Raw genomic sequence first — 20,359 nt, 5'->3', positions numbered from 1 at the left:
TAGATAAAGTGAAAATAAAGATAGGATAAACATGCAAATATGTATAAAGCCAATATAGTCCTATTTTGACAAAGTATACTTAAAAAGCCTTATAAGAGAGAAAGAAAGACCCTAATGCACCTGATATCCTTTCCTTAAAGTACAAAAAACAATAGGGTAAAAGATGAAAAAGCACTTCCAAAAAGGAGTTTATCCACATTTCCTGTAAGATTAGGTAGGTATTCAACACTGTTAGTTATTAGGAATATAAAAATTAAATACAGTGAGATAGAACTAAATAACCATCAGATGGGCCAAAAAGATTGATAACATGTTAAAGATGCAGAAAAATTAAAATACGATTGCTGAAAGGAGTAAAAAATTGTCAATATCTGCTAAAACTCAGCATGTACCTACTCTAGGACCTATCAGTTGCACAAATTGGTATATGCCTAAGAGAAATGAGAGAATATACTCTCCAAAAATCATGTTTACAAGGATGGTTATAACAGAGTTTTTCATAATCATCCTAAATTGGATACAAATCAAATGTCCATCAACAGTAGAAGGGATAAATAAATTATGCTATAATTTTGTAATCAATGTGACATAGAAACCAAAAGAACAAATAACTACTTTATTTAACAACATGAAGGAAGCTCATAGGCATGTTAAGCAAAAGAAGTCAGACACAATGGAATATGTACCATGATTGTATTTTATGCTTTTCAAGAACAGGTGAAAGTGGTACTGGGGAAGAAAGAAGCATATTGTCTTTGTATGAGTAAGACTGGTGCTATAAGTGTCTATCTGACTTGGGTTATGTGTTTGTGTACATATAAAACTTCACTGAACCACATATGTGAGTCTCATGTACTTTCATGTATGTTATGTTTTAACAACAAGTACATAAAAATTGTTAGGACCACAAGGAGAAATGGACAAATCCACAATCAACAAGATTTTTTACATACCTCTTAGTTATTGATAGAACTGAGATTTTAGAAATCATTAAGGATATAGAATATTTGAAGGGCTAAATCAACAAACTTGGTCTAGTGTATACATAAGGCACATTGCACCTGCCCACTGAAGAACATGTATTCTTTTCAAGTTCATGTTGAATGTTTACACATCTGACCATATGTTAGTTCATAAAGCAAATCTCGACAAATTTCAAAGGATTAAAATAGAGTATGTTTGTCTAAGGCAATTAAGGTGGAGATAAATTTGAGAATTACAGCATTCCATATGTTTTGAAATTAAGAAATACACTTTAAAATCACAGGTCAAAGAAGAAACCATAGATAGATATCAGAAAAATATTTTTCAATGAATGGTAATAAGTACATGTTGCAACTTGTGAGATAAAGCTCAGGCCATACTTAGAAGGGAACTGATATCTTTAAATCCATATATTAGAAAAGGAGAAAGACTACAGGCTTGGGTTGTGGCTCAGTGGCAGAGCGCTTGCCTGGCATGTGTGAGGCCCTGGGTTCCATCCTACACACCACATAAATATAAGTAAATAAATAAACAAAAAGGTATTGTGTCCATCTACAACTAAAAAAAATTTTAAAAAAGGAAATAAATAAAAAGGAGAAAGACTGGATGTGAGTGAGCTAAGTATCATCTCAAAAAACTAGAATACAGGTTTACTCACTTCAATCTCCACCATGTCTTTACCTTCACAATACACATGCTGTCATGTATAATAATAACCAATGTACTTTCTCCTTTCCAGTGGTCTGAATTCCTTGGGTTCAGAGATCATGTCTTATTCTTTTTTTTTTTTTTTTAGTTGTAGATGGACAGAATACCTTTATTTTGTTTTATTTTTATGTGGTGCTGGGGATAGAACCCAGTGCCTCATGCATGCTAGGCAAGTGCTTTACAACTGAGCCACAACCCCAGCCCAGTCCTATCTTTTTTTTTTTTTTTTTCTTTTTTCTTTTTTGGTGCTGGGGATAGAACCCAGGCCCTTGTGCATGCAAGGCAAGCACTCTACCAACTGAGCTATATGCCCAGCCCTCATGTTTTATTCTCTATGTCCCTAGCACTGCGAAAGTACTTTGCACCTGATATTTGTACAAACTGCGATGAACTCATCATCACTGTCTTAGAGTTGTTATTAACTCAGGGTTTATCAGACTTAGTGTTTACAAAAGCTGGGGGGGTGATGAGATGACAAGCTGACCCCGTAGGGGATGCAGAAAAGTGGGGAGCAGATTCCTCATCTAAATGGATGCCTGCTGCTGCTGTTGCCTCTAATTGACTGTTGCTATGGGAGACCCAGTGTGTCCACATCTCTCCATTTGTTCATAAGGCAGAAATTTGGATTTTTGGTATGAAATATCCATTTTAAAATGTTGGCAATTAATTAATTTTTTAAAATACAGCTAGTGCCAAACCAATCTCCACAGCCCTGTGGCTGCCAGTTTTCAACCCCTGTTTCATTTCACACCCTATGAGGTGGGAATAGGCTTTCTATCTAACCATCCCAGCCGACAGACTCTTGAGCAGCCTCTTCCATCAAGCATCTTTCCGTCTGAAGAGAAGGGTCCTCCTCACTGCTTCCTTGTTGGCTTTCCCAGTCATATCTGTAAGAAGTTTGCAGGGTTTTTAAAAGCCGCCTTTGTAGTTGGTTGTTCATCCCAGCTGAATCAGACATGTGCTCGCAGAGGTTTTTTTTCCCCTCCTTTGGTTGTAACATTCTTAATGATGCATTCTGACTTTTTCACTCTGTTTTCTACACACTTGTCACCACTTCTGCTTTTGGATTTTCATGCTGGAAAATCTGAAGCTTACATGGAAGATTGATTTTTAATGCCCCCCTTGCGTTGTTTTTCTGCTATAACATTTGCATGCAATTATGACTTTTTAAAAATAGGAGACCATGGAGTTTGAAAAAAAAAGAAGCTTCTGGGCGGATGAGCAAATGGAAAGGCCGGCCTTTAATTTTGTTAACATCCCAATTACATCGTGGTAACCCTTGTGACGATTTCTGTCCCTTGTAAAGCAACACCTGGTTTTAGTTCCAGGGATAGGGACCAAGCCTGACTCACTCAGACCTTGCTTGGTCATGGAAGAGTTGATTGGAAGGCTCGTGTTTTCCACTGGCCAGCAGAGGTCACTATTTCAAAGTTGTTAGAGGAAAAATTGTCCACTACTGTGTGTGGGAAGTTTTATTCACAGTACTGGTAGGGGATTAATTTAATTCATATTTTTTCTGTCTTCCAAGTGCTCTACAAAAAAATGAGTCATTTGCATATGTTATGTTAAAAAGTGCTGATGTCCCTAGTAGGTTTCTGTAGATAGTTGCTCATGGAGTGACAGTAGCTATCATTTATTGAGCACCTGCTAAGGGCTGGACTTGTGCACCACACTCTGCACACATTATTTTTAAGAGCCAGCATTCTTTAAGAGGAACCTAAGGGGAAGAGAAGTGAAATGATTTGCCTAGGGACACAGTTAATGGAAATGGATTCAGAGGCAGGGAGATGTTTTTAAAATCAAGCTCTTAAGTGTTTGGGGAGCGTGTTTTTATCCCAAAGAAGGAATATTTTAGCAGCGCAAAACAACAGTCACCAAAGATCTATGAGAGAACTGTGTATTCTCAAAGCCAAACCTTAGAAATAGTCGTCCCCCCCCCCCCCCTTATAAAACTTGTCTGCCCTCTGCCTGAAAAAGCTGGGCTTGGCTTCTTAGGCCTTCTTGGAAGTGTGGCGCTCTGTCAGGCTCTGGGAGATAATGCACTGTCTCCAAAAATGTTGCCCTTAAGACTTAACTCATTTTAGTAGAAGACTTATTAGTTCAGTTTTGGAGACCAACTAAAAATTTCCAACTCTGAAAAGGAGTAGTTTGTATCTGAAAAGATAGCTCTCAGTGGACTTTTATTTATTCAAGTTTTGAGATTCACCACTGGGCTTTCCCACAAAGCTGGGACATCTGAGAGGACAGCTGTGTACCTCACTGGGTAGCGAGTGGTCAGTTTGACCCTCCTCACTGAGAGCAGAAAGGAAAGGTTTTGCATTTAGGGGTGCTATAAAAAAGAACATTTGACTCAGGATTCTCACAAATTGGCCTGGTGAGCTGTTGCTGCCTGTTGTTCTTATTTCTAAATTTTTAGGGTTTTGTGGTTGCTATTAGCCATTGTAATTATGATTGGAATAGTTAACTAATAAGACAAAGCTGGCTGATTTTTATTGTCAGTAAATATTTAGCAAGTTTACACAGGGATAGCAAGTAGCTACAGTAGCAGTACTTGCCCCTGGAGCAAATGGCCTTATAAACGATACACTTGTACCTGGATTTTAATCAGAGGCAGCGTGAAATACCTAAAGGACACAGGCTTAGCATTCATTTGTTCATCCATCCTATCTGTAAACATGCATTGAGCATGCTCCTACCGCATGCTCGGCACTGTTCTGGGCGCTGAGAGCATAATAGGAACAAGACAAATGGGTTTATCCTTCCAGTGGGCAGTGATGGGTGATGAACATAACAAAAAGTGGTGGTGAATGTTCTGAAGAACTAGTGGAGAGTGGAGTGGGGTTTTGTGTTAGACAGGGTAGTCAGGGAACTTCTCCCTGATGAAAGGATATGTAGTCAGCGGCCTGAAGGAGGTAAGGAGAGAACCTGTGGATATCTGTGGGGAGAGAAAGGCCCCAAGGCAGGAGCTTGCAGGATGACTTCAAGGGACACCAACAAGGGTAAGGGCACTGCACTGGGGCTCAGTGGGTGAGGGGTGCATAGTGAGGTCAGGTGCCTGGGGGGTTGGGACCAGACCTCATCAGGCCAGTAACTCTGAAAGGACTTTGCTCTCACTAAATCAGGAGGAGCCACTGCAAGTCCTGAGCAAAGAAGTAACATGGTAGGGTGTCTTGTTTTAAAAAGTCAAGTCTGGCTCTTGTATGGAAAGTAGACTGGGAATGGGGGTGGGGAGGTGGCAGGAAAGAATGAAGGCTGGGAGACTCCTTTGGAGGCCACTGGTATAAACCAGCAGAGGATGGTAGCTAGGACCAGAGCTATGGCCTTGAAAGTTCTGCTGGTGGACTTGTAAGGGTATGAAAGAAATAAAATCATTAGTACTGACTTCAAGGTTTTTGACCTGAGTGGCTAGTAGAATGGAATTGCCACTTGCCGAGATGGGGGAACAGGTTTATGGGGTGGGGTGGGAAGCCCGAATGGATGAGTTAAGTTTGGTTGCATATAACTGAAAATTAAAAGGAAAAAAAAAGAGGTAGATCAAGTAGTAGCAATTTGATTTTATGTTTTCCTCACATAAAAGATGCAGAAATAGACTGTCCAGCGCTGCTCTGGTGACTCCCTGAGGTTATCAGGAATTCAGGGCTCCATTCCAGATAATCAGAAGAAAGAAGTAGAATGGGGCATTCCTCCCTTCCTGAAAGTCTACACACCTATGCTTATATCTCATTGGCTAAAGTGTAGTCACATGGCCATATCTGGTGGGGGGTGTGTGTGTCTGGGAAAGGCCTTTTAGGGATTGTGTGTAATCCCTTAATGAAGCTGTTTTTTTCAGTTACTGGAGGAAAAGGAAAGAAAGGATGTCCAGGAGGGCTGCTAGCAGTCTCTTTCCTTGAGTTCAGTTTTGGAAGAATTGAGTTCTAGTCTTACCTCTGGCACTATCTAGCCCTGTGAACTTGAGCTAGGATTCCATATCACTAAACCTCCATTTCAACTGCAAGACCAAAGAACTGGACTGAATAATTTTTAAGTTGTCTTCTAACTGTAACATTGTGTGAATTGAATTTGGTACACAAGAAGGTAAATATGGGTTTCGTAAAAGAAAGTCTTTGAACAGAAGATTATACAAGAAGATGTCTATCAAATGTTTAAAGCTGATTTTGTAATTGTGAAGCCAGATTTAAAGTTAGATAGTCAGTGTAGTTAGGTAAATCGGGTCTAATATCGAGTGAAATCTAAAATGGAGGCCATGTTGAGAATGAGTTTCCGGAAAAGTTGAGCAACTCTTGGAATGTTAAGGAAGCCCAGGAAACAGCCCTCAACAGGTTTGAAGATAGCCCATCCCAAAGAAATGTTAATGAAGCCCAGGAAACAGCCCCCAACAGATTTGAAGATAGCCCATCCCAAAGAAATGTTAATGAACAGCAAACTTGACTGGTAAATGCCTGTATTACTTCTTTGGCCCACCTGTGTCCCAACCCTTCGGACCTTCCCACCTACATTCCATCACCAAAAACTATAAAAAGGGGAACATATTTGCCCTTCAATGCCCTTCAGTGGATTCCACCTCTTGGGTCCCCTTCTTCCTCCTGGAGAAGTCCTTTAATAAACTTCTAATTTTCCACTCTGACCTTGCCTCAGCGTGCTTCCCTGGTGTTATTCTTCAACATTGGGGAAGCAAGGACTCACCGGTCAATTGGAAGATTCATTTCAAAATGACTTATGAAGTCAGCTTCATTCTTCAGTTGTTTAGAGTGCTTTCTGCATATAAGTCTAGAAGACTTTCTTATGTGCCTGAAAAGAAGCATATGAATCTATATAATATTTTTATGAACTTGCTATTTATTTGGTAGGGAAAAATTAATAAAAATTTGAATAATCAGCTGTTCTGTTTTTGCTCATGGATGCATTGTTTGACCTCATTTTCTAACTTTTTGACCTGTTGAATCCACAAACCACTAAACATCCGTGATACACAGATGAAGTCCCTGCCTTCAAGGACTCTATAGCTTCTTATTGGGAATACAGTAAATCCACAAATAAGTGTGTAACAATATGACAGAAAATAAGTGCTCTGAGAGGGACAGTGAGTATGGTGGTCTCAGGAGACAGTAAGATAGGGGCTCTGTATGTTTGGTGTTTGATTGGGATGGAGCATGCCTTTGGAGACCTGGACAGACTGGGACGAGAGTGGCCAGCTGGGAAGGCCTTCTATACAGAAGGAGAGGAAGGGTCCAGTTCAGCTGAAGGTAAGGTGTGGTGACAATGGAAAGATGGTGGCATTTGGGGTCAGGTAGACCTAAGGCTGAACCCTGAATCTTCCACTTGCCCTCTTTGAGACCTCAGGCAAGTCAGTTAACATCCTGGGATCTCATTTCCAGCATCTATAGTAGGACAGTATTCCCTCTTCATAGGATTGCTGTCTGTTGAATGTGTATATGTAGTCACGTGTGCCAGAACACCTCCCAGGGCATGGTACTGAGTGCTTCCTCAGCAGGCCCCTTCTATACAGATAACCCACATTGTCCCTCACAATTTTGCAAGCTGTCAAAATCTTATTGTCTTCATTAACAGCATTTGATGTGCATTTTCTATTAAGTCTGATTCTGTTGAAAACCAATTAAAATTTGTATAGAAAAGCAATTGCATGTGATGAACAGGAGGAAGGGGTCTAACTTAGGAGTCTGGTAATTGTGACATCTTCTTTGCTTCTGGAAACCACTACTAAAGACAAAGAATGCCTTGGGCCACCCAGGGGAAGTTCCAAACTCTAAAGCCACTGTTCTTCCAGACACCCAGCCTCTCATGTCCCTTTATCCCCATCACCCAGGCGTGTCCAGTTTGTTTCCTAAGTAAAGCAGCCTTCTAGCCCCTTCTGCCCATCCCCACAGCTCTGACACCAAGTCCAGACCCCTCAGCAGCTCTCTTTTGGACTTCTGCCTCTTCTTCCAGCATCTACTCTTGCCTCTTTCTCAGTTGGTTCTCCACACGACAGTTGACAGACTGTTTTTAGAACAGATCTGATCATGTCCCTCTCCCTGAAATCCTTCAGTGCCTTCAGGACCCAGCACGCACGTTCCCTTCCCCAGTCTCCTTTGGTGCCCTCCTGTCCCTCACTCTGCAGCTCCAGTCACACTGCCTGGAAGGGAACTCAGTTCCTGAGTTTCTGAGTTTTTCTGCGTACTGTTATCTGGTGGAAGCTTTTCCTCAGCTCAGCAACCAATAGCTTCTCATCCTCTTTGGTTCTTGTTTAGCCATCACCTCCACAGGAAAGCTTCCTTGGCCCTCGAAATCTCCCTTCCCACTTCACATCCTCTCAGCATGGAGTCTTTCTCCCTAATGGTCTGGGCCTTGTGTCATGCATCCATTTGTATAATTCCAGTGGTCAGAAGCTCTGTGAGTCTCAGGCAGCAATATCATTGGATGAGAATGTAGAGTGCTCTGGAAGGCCGAACTTGGTTCTTCCTTCTTACACTCCTAGCCATTGTCTTCTGACCACTCTAAGGAGGTTTTGTGGGTCTACACATCTCCTTCAAGACTTCAAGAACTCCTTTGTGCTGGGTATGGTGATGGATGCCTGTGATCCCAGTGACTCCGGAGGCTGAGGCAGGAAGATCACAAGTTCAAGACAACTTAGTGAGACTCTGTCTCAAAATACAAAATAAAAGGGCTGGGGATGTAGCTCAGTAATAGAGCACCTCTAGGTTCAATTCCCAGCATATATTGTGCATATACATGTGCATGTCGCGAGTGCGCGCGGGCACACACACAAAGAGTATCCTTCCACTGAATTGCCTTTGTAATGTTGACAAAAATCTTGTGGCCAATATGTGGATCTATCTATGGACTCACTATTTCATTGGTTTATGTATATATCTTTTTGCCAACACCACACTGTCATGATGATATAGCTTTACAGTGGGTTTTAAAAGCAGGTTGGGAGTCCTCTAGCTTGTTGCTTTAAATGGCTATTCTAGTTCCTTTGCTTTTTAGAATTGGGTTATTATTTCTTTAAAAAAATCCTACTGGGATTTTGATTGAAGTTGTATTAAATCTACAGGCAAATTTAAGGTGAATTGACATCTTAAGAAATTATATTAATTATTATTAATTAAATGTTATAATAATAACATTTAGTCTTTCAAACTATGAACCTGGTATATCATTGCATTTATTTAGGCCTTTTTAGTTTCATTCTTTAGTGTTTTGTAGTTCTCAGCATACAGGTTCTGTAAATATTTTGTTAGATTTGCATCTAAGAATTTTTCAGTGCAATGGTAATAAATGCTACGGATTTTTAAATATTAAATTTGTGTCCTGAAACTTTGGTAAACTCATCTATTACTTCTAGGAGGTTTTTGTTTTGTTTTTGAGTATAGAGATTACATGGAATTTTCTTTTTTTTTAAACATTGTTTTAGTTATCAATGGACATTTATTTTTTTAACTTATTTGTACGTGGTGCTGAGGATCGAACCCAGTCCCTCACGCATGCAGGGCAAGCACTCTGCCACTGAGCTACAGCCCTTCTGTGGGATTTTCTTTGTAGACAATCATGTCACCAGCCAATAGAGAGTTTTATTTCTTCCTTTTCAGCCTGTATATTTTTTATTCTTTTTCTTACCTTACTGAAGTTGCTAGAACTTCCAGGATGCTATTGAATCAGAATATGAAACAGATATCCTTAACTTGTTTTTGATCCTGGGGAAAGCATTCAGAGGTCTTTATACTAAATGTAGAGGTGACTATGTGATGTTAGCTGTAGGTTTTGGTGTTTTTGTTGTTTGGTTGGTTTTGTACAAAAGGATATGCTTTATTTGGTTGAGAAAGTTTCCTTCTATTCCTCATTTAAATTGGTTCTTATTCTCATATAAATTTTTATTTAAAACATCCTTGGTGGTCCTTTGTGACCATTCCATATTGGAATTCTCTAGCGTTTTGTCTTTAAAAGTTGTTGTTGTAAGATGAATACTAGAAATAGTGCAAGAAATAGTTGGGTACTTCATTAATAATCAATCATTATCTTTGTTTTTCTGGTTGATTTATATTTTCTACCTTTTCACTGAGTCTCTCTGGAAGCCCTGATAGGTCAGATATCTTTATTTGACAGGTGTGGTATTCAGGATCCAGGGATGGTGACTTGTTCGTGTCCCTCAGCCTGACAGCACCAGGGCCATAACCTTGAAAGAAGCCATTCTATGGAATTTCCAAATGAATGTTTTACAGCACCCATCCAAGATTTTCTATATATTCTAGATACTAGACCCCTATCAGATGTGTGATTTGTAAATATTTTCTCTCATTTTGTGTGTGTGTGTGTGTGTGTGTGTGTGTGTATGTTTAAGGTGAGTCCTTGCTATGTTGCCCAGGCTGGTCTTGAATCCCTGGGCTTAAGCAATTCTTCTCAGCCTCCTGAGTAGCTGGGAGTACAGGTGTGCACAACAACACCCAGCTAGGTTGTCTTTTCACTGCTTTGATAATGTCTTTAATGCAGAAAAGTTTTCATATTTGTTGAAATCCAATTTATCTATTTTTTCTTCTGTTGCTCATGTTTTTGGTGCCATCAAAGAATTCATTGCCAGATCTGAACTCAAGAAGATTTACCCATAAGTTTTCTTCTGAGTGTTTTATTGTTTTTACTCTTATATTTAGATCATCAGTCCATTCTGAATTATTCTTTGTATATGGTATGAGATAGGGGAGTCTAACTTCATTGTTTTGCCTGTGGATATCTAGTTTTCCCACTGTCATTTGTTGAAAAGCCTGCTCTTTCCTCAGCAAGGGGTTTTGGCATTCTTATTGAAAATCAGTTGGCCACAGATGTATGGGAGCCAGGCACTTTTAACTGTGAGAACTTTGGCAAATCACTTAATTTTGTACTTTTACTTTCTTACCTATAAAATTGGGGCAGTCACCTCTTTATCTCAGTGGTCTTGTCTGGATTAAATGAGATCACATATGGGAGGATCATAGTATCTGGCACAATGAATGTAAAGTTGGGCCTTGCTACAAGAAAGAGTATCAGAGTAAACAGTATGACATTCATCGCCTCCATTCCTTTTTCTTCTGTCTCCAGGGTGCAGGAGACCTGAGACAGAAATACCTATTTTTACCTCAGCTATTTGCCCAACGTATACTTATATTGAACTGGAAGTCAATACTACCCCCCGGCAGCTTTGGGCTCCTCATGCTTCTCAGTCAACAGGCTAAGAAGGGAGTTTTGGTATTGGTGGGGGAGATTGATCTAGATTACCAATGGGAGATTGGACTACTCTCCACAATGGAGGGAAGGAAGAGTATGCCTAGAATTCAGGAGATCCTGTAGGCATCTCTTGGTATGACCATGTCCTGTTATTAAGGTTAGTTGGGAACTATAATAACCCAATCCAGGTGGGACCAAGGTGTAGGTTACCCTCCAGGTAAGTAACCAAGACCTGCTGAGGTGCTTACTGAAGGCAGGGTGTGTGTGTGTGTGTGTGTGTGTGTGTGTGTCTGGAGGAGATGGGCCAGTAGGGGCATGCCCTAGAAGGGTGCATCCGCCCTGCAGCCCCCTCTCTTTCTTTCTCTCTCCTCACCCCCCCACCCCTTCTCTTTCCCTCCTTACTGCCATGAGGGGAGCTGCTTTCCTCTGCAGGGCCCTTCCCCCATGATGTGCTGCCGCACCTTGGGCCTAGAGCAACGGAGTTGGCTGTTTATGAACTAAGACCTCTGAAACAGTGAGCCAAAATAAACTTTTCCTCTTCTAAGTTGTTTTTGTTGAGTATCTTGGTTGCAAAAGCTGACTAAAACACCCCTGGACAAAGATGGCGAGAGGAAGCACTTACATAGAAATGCAGGCAAGCAAAGAAAGTAGTGATCACTCTTTGGTAACTGATCCAATAATTCAGCAAACATTTGCCTCATCCTGACTTTGTGCAAAAATATCTGCTAGGTTTTGGAGGTACACATGCAAAAGGCTACTCCCTGCCCTCCCATAGCTCAGTCTAGAGGTGGATTGTTAAATAGGCACTTAGAAAACAGTGTGATATGTTCTAGATAGACTCAAGCAAATAGAGTTCTGAGAGTGTGTGAGAAGATGATTTTAGCCAGAGGATTCAGAGAAGGCTTCTGGGGGAAAAGGGACACTTGATCCGGATATTAAATGACTTATGGGCAGGAATATGCAAGGTGGATAAGCGGGGAAAGTGTTAGCACAGGAGGCCTCAGATACACAGTTCTGAAGACAAGAATATAAGTTCTGGGTTCTAGGAGATGAAAACTATTCCCCGGTGCTTGGAACATGGATTGAGTTGAGGGTAGGGTTAGAAAACGTAGATGGCTATTGGAAGCCATTGGTACAGTACAGGGAAGTACTATGGTGAGATATATGTTTTGGAGATCAATAGGGAGACCAGAGTGTAAAATAGATAATTAATAGTAGAAAGAGGGGGAGAGAGGCAGTGAGAAGAATCAGGATAAACATGAGGATGGAGAGGAGGGGGAGTGTTAGGTGGATTATGACAAATCAGATTTGGGAGTGTGGGAGAGAAGGAGCCTAGGATATAACTTTCAGATTACTGACTTGAGGGACTTGGTCAGGGAGCCATTCACCCAGAAAGGAACACAGGTGTGAGGACAAAGTAAGAGAAGAAAAAATGGTATTTAGTTTGGCAGGTGAATCCAGATGGCGTTATCAAATAGACAGACTGTCTTTGAGACTAGAATATAAAACAGTTTGAGCTGGAACATGGGTGAGTATGAAAAGCACACATTTTTGTCTAAAGTGAGAAGTGGGTTTCATTTTGCTTTGTTTTGTTCTTGACAATTAAAATGTTAATGAACTTAATTTTAATACTAAAAATACGAAGAAAAAATATAACCCATAATTCCACTGTTCAAACAACCCCTGCTGGAAGGGAAGGATGATAGTATGTATTGTTAGAAAACACAAGCAATTTAGAAAAAGTTTAAAAAAGGAAAAGTTCAGGTCTTGCTCCATCCTTAATCATTGTAAACAATTTCCTGTGTTTAAGAAAACCAAATTTCTGCTGAATCCCATATATCCCCACAGGGACACTGCCTTATACTGTGTTTAAGAGGTTTATTGTATTGAACATATTAACCTTCTCATTGCTTTGCTGGGCCTCATAAGCCATCTGTACTGGTAGGATGGACCTGTGAGTTTGCTTAGGGAAAGGCAGGTAGTGGGCTGGCCCAGGGTAGGTGTGCAGTACAGTATAACTGAATGAACTGTTGCTGCATTTGGAAATTTGGAGAGTCTCTGCCTGCAAGTCCAGTTGGTTAAGTGACTCATTCAGTAAATGTTTCCAGAGTCCAGACTAAATGTTCAGTGGTGTGTGTGTGTGTGTGTGTGTGTGTGTGTGTTGGGGGTGGGAGGACAGAGGACTCAGCTCCTGGCCTCACTGAAGGGCAGAACTGAAAAGATCAAAGATCTTCCAACCTTCTTACCTTTGAGGGGAAACCGAGAACTAGTATGAGGTTATGATTTGGCTAAAGCCACATGAACTGTTGGCAGTAGAGCCAGTACTGGTACCTCAGAAGAGAGAAAGAAAGAGCTAGAGAGTGCTACTGGTTAGTGGTTAGTGAGCTACTCTTGCTTCTTTCTACCTCTTTTCTCCTCCTGCCATAAAAAGTAGCAGCAATTCCCAGCTCCAAATCCTTAGACAGGCAAGATCCTGGAGATGCCTCGTGCAGCCCTTGTTCCTATAAGAGGCAGCATGAGTGGTATAGTACTGGACTGGGAGTCAGGAAGCCCGGATTTTGATGCTCATTCTGCCATACCCTACCATGATGCTGCCAGCCAGGCACACATCATCCCTCCTTTAAATGTAGGGGTGAGTGTAACTAAAACTCCAAGGTTGTTCTTACTATTATTCCTCTTTGTAGGCCACTACGTTTAATAAATTACAGGAAATTAAATCTTATGATTTTTGGTTCTAACATCCTGGTTTTCAAGATTCTGGGAATGCTGCTTGGTGTGTCTCATTCTATGCAGAAGCCTATGCTGTAAATCTCACTTTTGCAGTAGTAAGAAGCTTCACATCCATTTTTCAATTTGAGACCAAGGACAAACAGACCAGACCCAAAAAGAGTGCCAAGTCAGACAAGTCTCATCACCAGCAAACTGGACAAAGCCGGAGGGTAGATGACATTAGAGACTATTTCAGGGTCCACACTGGATTCTTCAGTAGCTCTTGCAGATAGGCCAGGCCTGGTGAACAATCCCATTTTACACAGGAGGAAACTGAGGCTCAGGAAGGGGATCTGAGCCATTGCTTCCAGTCATGATGAAGGGTTTTGTTTATTTGTTCTTTTCTTTTGGTCTGGGGATGAAATCCAGGCCTCACGCATATAAGGCAAGTGCTTTACTCACTGAGCTTTACCTTCAGCTGGGACGTCTTATTCTTTGTCCAGTGCTCTTCCTGTATGTTGGGCAGGGCCCCCTGAGACACTGCTGTATGTGCAGGAGCCCAGAAGGCAGGAGGAACTGGGTACAGGCCCCAGAGGCACTTTGAGACCCTATTGCCTGAAGGGACTCTGACCAGTGGAAAACACGTGCCACAAAAGCAAAACGTGATAAAGTGGGCTGTGAGGCCTGGGTTGGGTCCCAGCTTTGCTGATGACTCGCTATAAATCTCCGAGAGCGGGTTGGATTCTGCAAGAAAACTGTCAAGCACTTTAATATCTGTTACCTCTGCGTTCGCATCTGTGGCGTTCTCTTTAGACCCGGGGAAAACCCGACCTGCAGAGGTGATGGATCCTGTCCGAGGCCACTGGGAGAGGCGGGGAGGAAGCCGGGTCGATCCGGGCTCCGTGGACGCTCAGCTTGCTGGCTGTCGGTATAGTGCCCAGACTCTCCCTCCCGCTGCGCCACTCCTCAGTCCAACCGGGGTCTGTGGCCAGAGAGCCGCAGACCGAGCAGGGCTCCAACCGGCCGCCGCCTGTCAAACCCTCCGCCCAGCCCCTCACCGGGCCCCGCCCAGGCCCCCAGGCGAGGAGTCCCGCCCGCGCACTGCGATTGGCTTCGGCTGGGCGGCTGCGGTGAGCCAGTGGCCCGAGCGACTGTCGGGAAGCTGTCGACCCGGCCCGGCCCGCCTCCGGGGTGCTGCCCCGCCCCCGGGGTGCCGCCCCGCCCCCGGGGTGCCGCCCCGCAGGACGCGGCGGCGGCGGCGGCGGTGGCGGCTGCGGGGGCTGCGGCGCCAGAGGAGGCGCGCCGAGCCGTGCGCCCCGCGAGCTGCAGCGGCCGCTGCGAGGTGAGAAGGGGCGCGGCCCGCGGCCTGCGGAAAGGGCGGGCGCCAGGGCCGGAGATCCGAGGCTGGGAGTACCAGCTTTGCCCCAAGTACAGGAGCTTTAGGATGGCGCGAGGAGCGCCGAGGGGAAAGGAGAGTTTGGGGGTCCGGGCCCGTACTCCAGGACGGATCATGGGAAGACAGAAACTCCGGCGAGGAGGGCTCCAGCGCGCGCGCGTGTCGAGAGCGTGAGACTGTGTAGCTGTTAGCGTTGCTGTATCTGAGCGTGTGAAAGAGTTTGTGTGGCACATCGCGTCCCCGAGTGCGCACTGACTGGGGTGTGCGGTGTGCGTGGGAGCCGGCGTTCACCGGCATTACTGACTCCGTGTGGGTTTGCGCGCGCGACGGTCTTGTTTTCCTAATACGCGCAGGAATGTGCGTGTCCCGGGGTGCGCGTGATAGGTTTGCGCAGCGCGGATGAGCTCCCATTTTCCGACTACCGTTTTCTGGATTTGGGGGAATCACCAGTGAGTCTCAGAGGATCAGCGCCCAGGATTCCTGAGTACGCGGTCAGCCGCTTCTGCGCTGAATTCGGCGCCGCAGCGCCCTGGAGGTGCGCAGCCATTGACCCACCCGGAGCGATCTCCGCTGCTTCGCCCTATCCCTGCTCTGTGACTTCTGTCTCCGCTGGCTCCCTGTCCCGCTAGAGGACTATGGACAGGAGCCCCCCGCTTCAGGCCTCAGTTTCACCATTCGTTCTAAGAGGGCTGGTCGCGGTGGAGGCGGATTTGGGTGGGAGGGCCCAGGGGGCGTCACTGGAATGCGCGGGTGACTATGGTCGTCCCCAAGTTTGGGATCTTGAAAGCCATTGCTGCGCGGACTAAGAGGCTTCGCATCAGGTGAGTTAGGGTTGAGGTAGGTGTGGTGGCGCAAAGCTATTTGAGACCTGAGACCTAAACCGTGGGGGCAGTGAACTGCCAAACTTGGGCCCAGCAAGAAAAGAATCTGCTTCCCTCATTCTAATGCGCCTGTACCGTCTCCCCACTTCAGGAGTCTGGGTGACCCCCAGTCGTGCGCCTCGCCCAGGAGCCATGCATTGCGAGGTGGCCGAGGTACTTTCAGACAAGAGGCCCAAGGAGGCCCCCGGTGTCCCAGGCCCTGGTCTTGGAGCGCACATGGCCTTCAGGGTCACGGTGAGTGGCGGTGGCTGCGTTGATGGAGGCCCGCGGGACTTGCTACCTCGGCTGCCTGTGCCACCCCAGCGCACCCACGACCTCCTCAGGCCCCGAAGTCCCCGAGACTACAGCTCGTCCAAGGCTGCCTTCGCTGGAAAGGGTAAGTCGGGATCTGCCAAAGTGCCTGGCCGCCGGTGTGAGAGATTCCTTTGTAGGGATACTCTGGAGAACTTGGTGAAACTTTCTCTGGAGTTCCTCAGTTTCTCTTTTATTGTTTGGAACTAATTTGACAGTCTTGAAAGGATCCCTGCTTTAAGAAGCATCTAATTTAAACTCAATAAGCACATTTTGGGGGAATGTGCACAGAAAGTTCAGATTATGTAACTTTGCTTCTGTATGTTTCTGATAAAGGTTGTGTGAAATGTCAAAATTTTATTGTATGTTAGGGGGAGTAGGAACTCCTGTAACTGATGTTTGTTTCTGAGTGGCAGAAAGCATACTTTGAAGTGTTCCAATTGCCTTAAATAACAAAAACCAGAGGCCTTCAGCAGGACCCTCTCCCCTCTTGGGACCTCAGTTTCCCCATCTGTCAAGTGAGGAATTTGTTATGCCAGACGGTTTCTAGATTCTTGATGGAAAAGTTTCTGAATCTATAATCCAGCCTGGGTCAGGTCTTGACTTAAAAATATCTTTTCTGTACTTGGTGCTCTGGAAGGGTCCTCTTGGCCGGAGTCATTTTTCAGTGTCCTCTGCAACCACTGAAGCTGGTGAATAGAAGGCAGGCCCAGTACAGGTCATGGCTCAACTCAGGGATGCCTTTGCTATTCTCACAAACATGCTCATCTCATCATAGTTAATTATTGAGCCATTATTTATAGGCTCCATGCTGACAGATAATTAACCAGAAATTGGAGAAATTGTTAAGGTCCTGTGCCCATCCTCCCCCTTTTTTTTTCTCCTTTGGGAGAAACTGAAACTTTGGGGCTTGATCATATCAGCACTTGGGACCTCTTCAGTCTTTTTCCAGGTGATTTTTAAGGAAGATGATAATTGTGTGTTTTATGGCCGTGGACATCCCTTCCTCAGCATCAGCCCAGCTCCTTAAAAGAGGTAGGCTGGCTGGCTTCCCAGTTTGGGGCCTGGTCAAATGAAATAAAAGTATAGTAGTTTTACTTTTTTAAAGAAAACACCTGACTTCATACACAAGAGCTATTTCTTCATATATATATATATATATATATATATATATATATATATATACATATATATATGTGTGTGTGTGTGTGTGTGGGTTTGTGTGTATATATATATATTTTTAGTTGTAGATGGACATAATATTTTTATTTTATTTATTTATTTATTTTTATGTGGTGCTAAGGATCGAACCCGGTGCCTCACGCATGCAAGGCGAGCGTTCAACCACTGAGCTACAACTCCAGCCTCAAGAGCTATTTCTTGTCTTCTTGTCTTAAGCATCAGTCTCTTCTCCAAGAGATAAAGATCATAGTTTAGGATAGGTATGGGAAAGAATACATACAGAGTACTACTGCTGGAATACACATACAAAGTCTCTTTTACCAGGGAGAGAGAAGTGTTGCATAGCAAGATGAGTTATGTTTGCCGCCATGAGTCCCTGGCTTGCCCTGCTCCACACACGGTCCTCCCTTCCACACATACCCTCCTGTAACGACTTGTGTTTAAAAAAATCATGGCTGTCATCTGCAGATTCAGCCTTAGTGAATGCCTGTCCCAGACATAACCTTTATTCCACGCTGTGGTTAGAGATCTTTCATCTGATGCTTTGCCTACGATCTTTCTACTTGTAGTCCTCCAAACCCCAATTATTTTTGCTTATGTCTAAAATAAGGCACATTGCATTTGGAAAGGACAGAGGAGGATAAAGGGATAGGAGAAAGAGCCCCTTGCTTTGTACCTTAAATTGGACTCTGTGGTTACTTTTTCTCCGAAAGGATTTTAAACTGCTTTTCTTCACAGCCTCCTGGTGAGGCTGATGGGATGGGATTTAACACACCTTTGAAAGATGAGGAAACTGAGGTCTGCAGGTAGGGAAAGTGTCTGCTATGTAGAAGGCCACCCAGCAGATCAGGGGCTCTGCCATCATCCCGCCTGGGGAGAAGGGAAATCTCAGGACAAGGACTAGGAGAGGTTCCGACCTGGCCTCTGTGTTGCTGTAGGCATATTCCTCACAGTCAAGCCAAGTGGCCTGAAAGGAAACCAGCACCCCCCAGGGGATCTTCAGCAGCCCTCTTAGACATGCCATTAAGGAAGAGGCACCGGGGCTGGGGATGTGGCTCAAGCATGCGGCCCAGGTTCGATCCTCAGCACCACATACAAACAAAGATGTTGTGTCCGCCGAGAACTAAAAAATAAATATTAAAAATTCTCTCTCTCTCTCTCTCTCTCTCTCTCTCTCCCACTCTTTCTTTAAAAAAAAAAAAAAAAAAGGTAGAGGCACCTTTTTGCTGTGCTCACCCCCACCAAAATAGTCAGCAGGCCACGTAACCCTTTGAAAGTGAGGTGCCTAGCTCCAAGCTCTCAGGCTTATTGGAAACAGACAGACAGAAATACCAATTTAAACATATTTATTAGCTGTGCTGGAAATGATAAGACCCTGCCACCTATGCTCTGTGGGATGCTGGAGGATGTTATTTCACTCCTCTGAGCCTCAGGTGTCCTCATTTATGGTGAATTTTCCCCGAGACTTGAATGTGAAAGAACTATCTTTGATGCCTGGTTATTTTAAAAATTACTAGTGTAAGGAGTTTAATGTTCTCAACCTCTGGTTTCTCGTAATAATGCCTACCTCATGGAATAAATAAAGCCAGGGTTATAAGAATGCTTTTTATACTAAAACCGTTGGAGAGGTCACTTTTATTAATTTGTGTAGGGTACCATGCTAGAGATGGTTGATAGTTTAGGTAAAGGGGGTATAGCCAGGAGGGAGAAAGATTTTATTCTTAAAACGTTGAGTGTGAAAGGTGCCAACTCTAGTAGGTGCCAACAGTGGTGTATGAGTCAGGGGAAGCTGAAAGGTGCCACACTTCAGGTCTTCTGTGACCATTGCTGCCCAGTGACTGGAGAGAAGACCATACTGCGTGGTCGGAGGTCAGGTTTCAGATGATCTGTCTTCTGCTCCGGACAGATCCTAAGCAGAGGAAGGGAGTGAGTTCTGGAATTCAGCAGTATATCCATACTTGTTGGGTCCTGTGTGTTTCCAGATCTGAACCGGGAGGCACTGGGCATGGCACGACGTCATGGACTAACATTGTCATCATTTACAATAAGAATCACGATCTGTTTATGGCAGAGTCCCGCTTATCCAGATTCCAAACAGCTGGGAAGGACAAATTACCAGATGCTGCGTTTTTCTTTCTTATTATTAAACACCAGACACTGCTTTTATAAGTTCTGATGAGGAAAGAAGGTAAACATCTGGGCTTTCCGCGGGTAGACAGCTTTGTGGCGATGGCCGATGATGCTTATTCTCTGTGCACAGCACTTTACAGTTGTTTCCACACCTTCCCTCATCAGTCTCTGCCTACCCTGAAGCCTCTTCCAAAGGAACAGATGTAGAAGTGCTTTGCGTCTATAAAGTGCAGGGCAGGTACTGGCTCTTGTTGACATGACTCCCATTTTATAGATGAACACATGCAGGTTCAGGGATTTGATCATATCTATCTACAGACAGTTAAGTGGCAGTTTGGGAGGCTTCCAGCTCCAGATATTTGATTCTGGTTCCACAGCTTATACCTTCTATACATGTGTGCTGGTGGCCCAGAGCTGATATATGTAACCAAGGCCTCATAAACATTCCCAGAGAATTTAAAATGTCTTGCTTTTGATATTTCTTCTGTCTTGAAGTTTTGGAAATTGGTAACCGGTCTCTATGCCATGTCTAGGAAACTTTGTAGTTTACCAGATGATTTCATGTGTCCAAAACCCAGATAATGAGGTCACCATTTAATCCATAGTGTCTCCCTGGACCCTTTCCACCACATCCCGAGACTGCATACATCCTAGCAAAGAAGGAGATTGATGGTCACTATGAACGTGAACTCTACCATTAGTAAAAATAGCTGCCGGGACATAGCTGTAAATGTCAGGAAGTACTGAACCTTGTAGCAAATAAATAAATAAATGGATAAATAAATAAGTCTCTGAAAAGAAAGAAAAAGAGGAGGAGGAAAGCAGTTGTAGGTTGTGTGTATGGACATCAGGGCTGGCGGTGGTGGGACATCATGATTTCGGT

The 20,359-nt window shown here is 43.8% G+C and overlaps 1 protein-coding gene and 1 long non-coding RNA gene across 3 annotated transcripts in view; one reads left to right on the top strand and one right to left on the bottom strand.

The window, feature by feature from the left end:
- Positions 1 to 601: 601 nt before the first annotated feature.
- On the bottom strand, positions 602 to 14,629 carry LOC124096835 (uncharacterized). Its single transcript, XR_006853024.2, has 3 exons — positions 14,378 to 14,629; positions 6,376 to 6,480; positions 602 to 2,579 (listed from the first exon to the last, which is right to left on the bottom strand). It is a non-coding gene; the product is annotated as an uncharacterized LOC124096835 (long non-coding RNA).
- A 236-nt stretch (positions 14,630 to 14,865) lies between these two features.
- Positions 14,866 to 20,359, top strand: part of Glis1 (GLIS family zinc finger 1) — a 195,533-nt gene continuing 190,039 nt past the window's right edge. Inside the window, exons 1-2 of one of the 2 annotated variants that reach the window (XM_046451136.1) lie at positions 14,866 to 14,938; positions 15,965 to 16,249. In XM_046451136.1, coding sequence (XP_046307092.1) covers positions 16,006 to 16,249 — 244 coding nt within the window. In that variant the 5' untranslated portion in view covers positions 14,866 to 14,938; positions 15,965 to 16,005. Of the gene's footprint in view, positions 14,939 to 15,737; positions 16,250 to 20,359 lie in introns of those variants that run through there. The other variant, XM_058581484.1, reaches the window with a different exon arrangement.

The sequence above is a fragment of the Marmota monax genome, unplaced genomic scaffold, assembly GCF_021218885.2.
Source record: "Marmota monax isolate L192 unplaced genomic scaffold, Marmota_monax_Labrador192_F-V1.1 WCK01_AAM20220418_F8-fsc00023, whole genome shotgun sequence".
Lineage (NCBI taxonomy): Eukaryota > Metazoa > Chordata > Mammalia > Rodentia > Sciuridae > Marmota > Marmota monax.
Note: the sequence above shows the minus strand (reverse complement) of the source record. Positions and strands in the feature narration are given on the sequence as shown.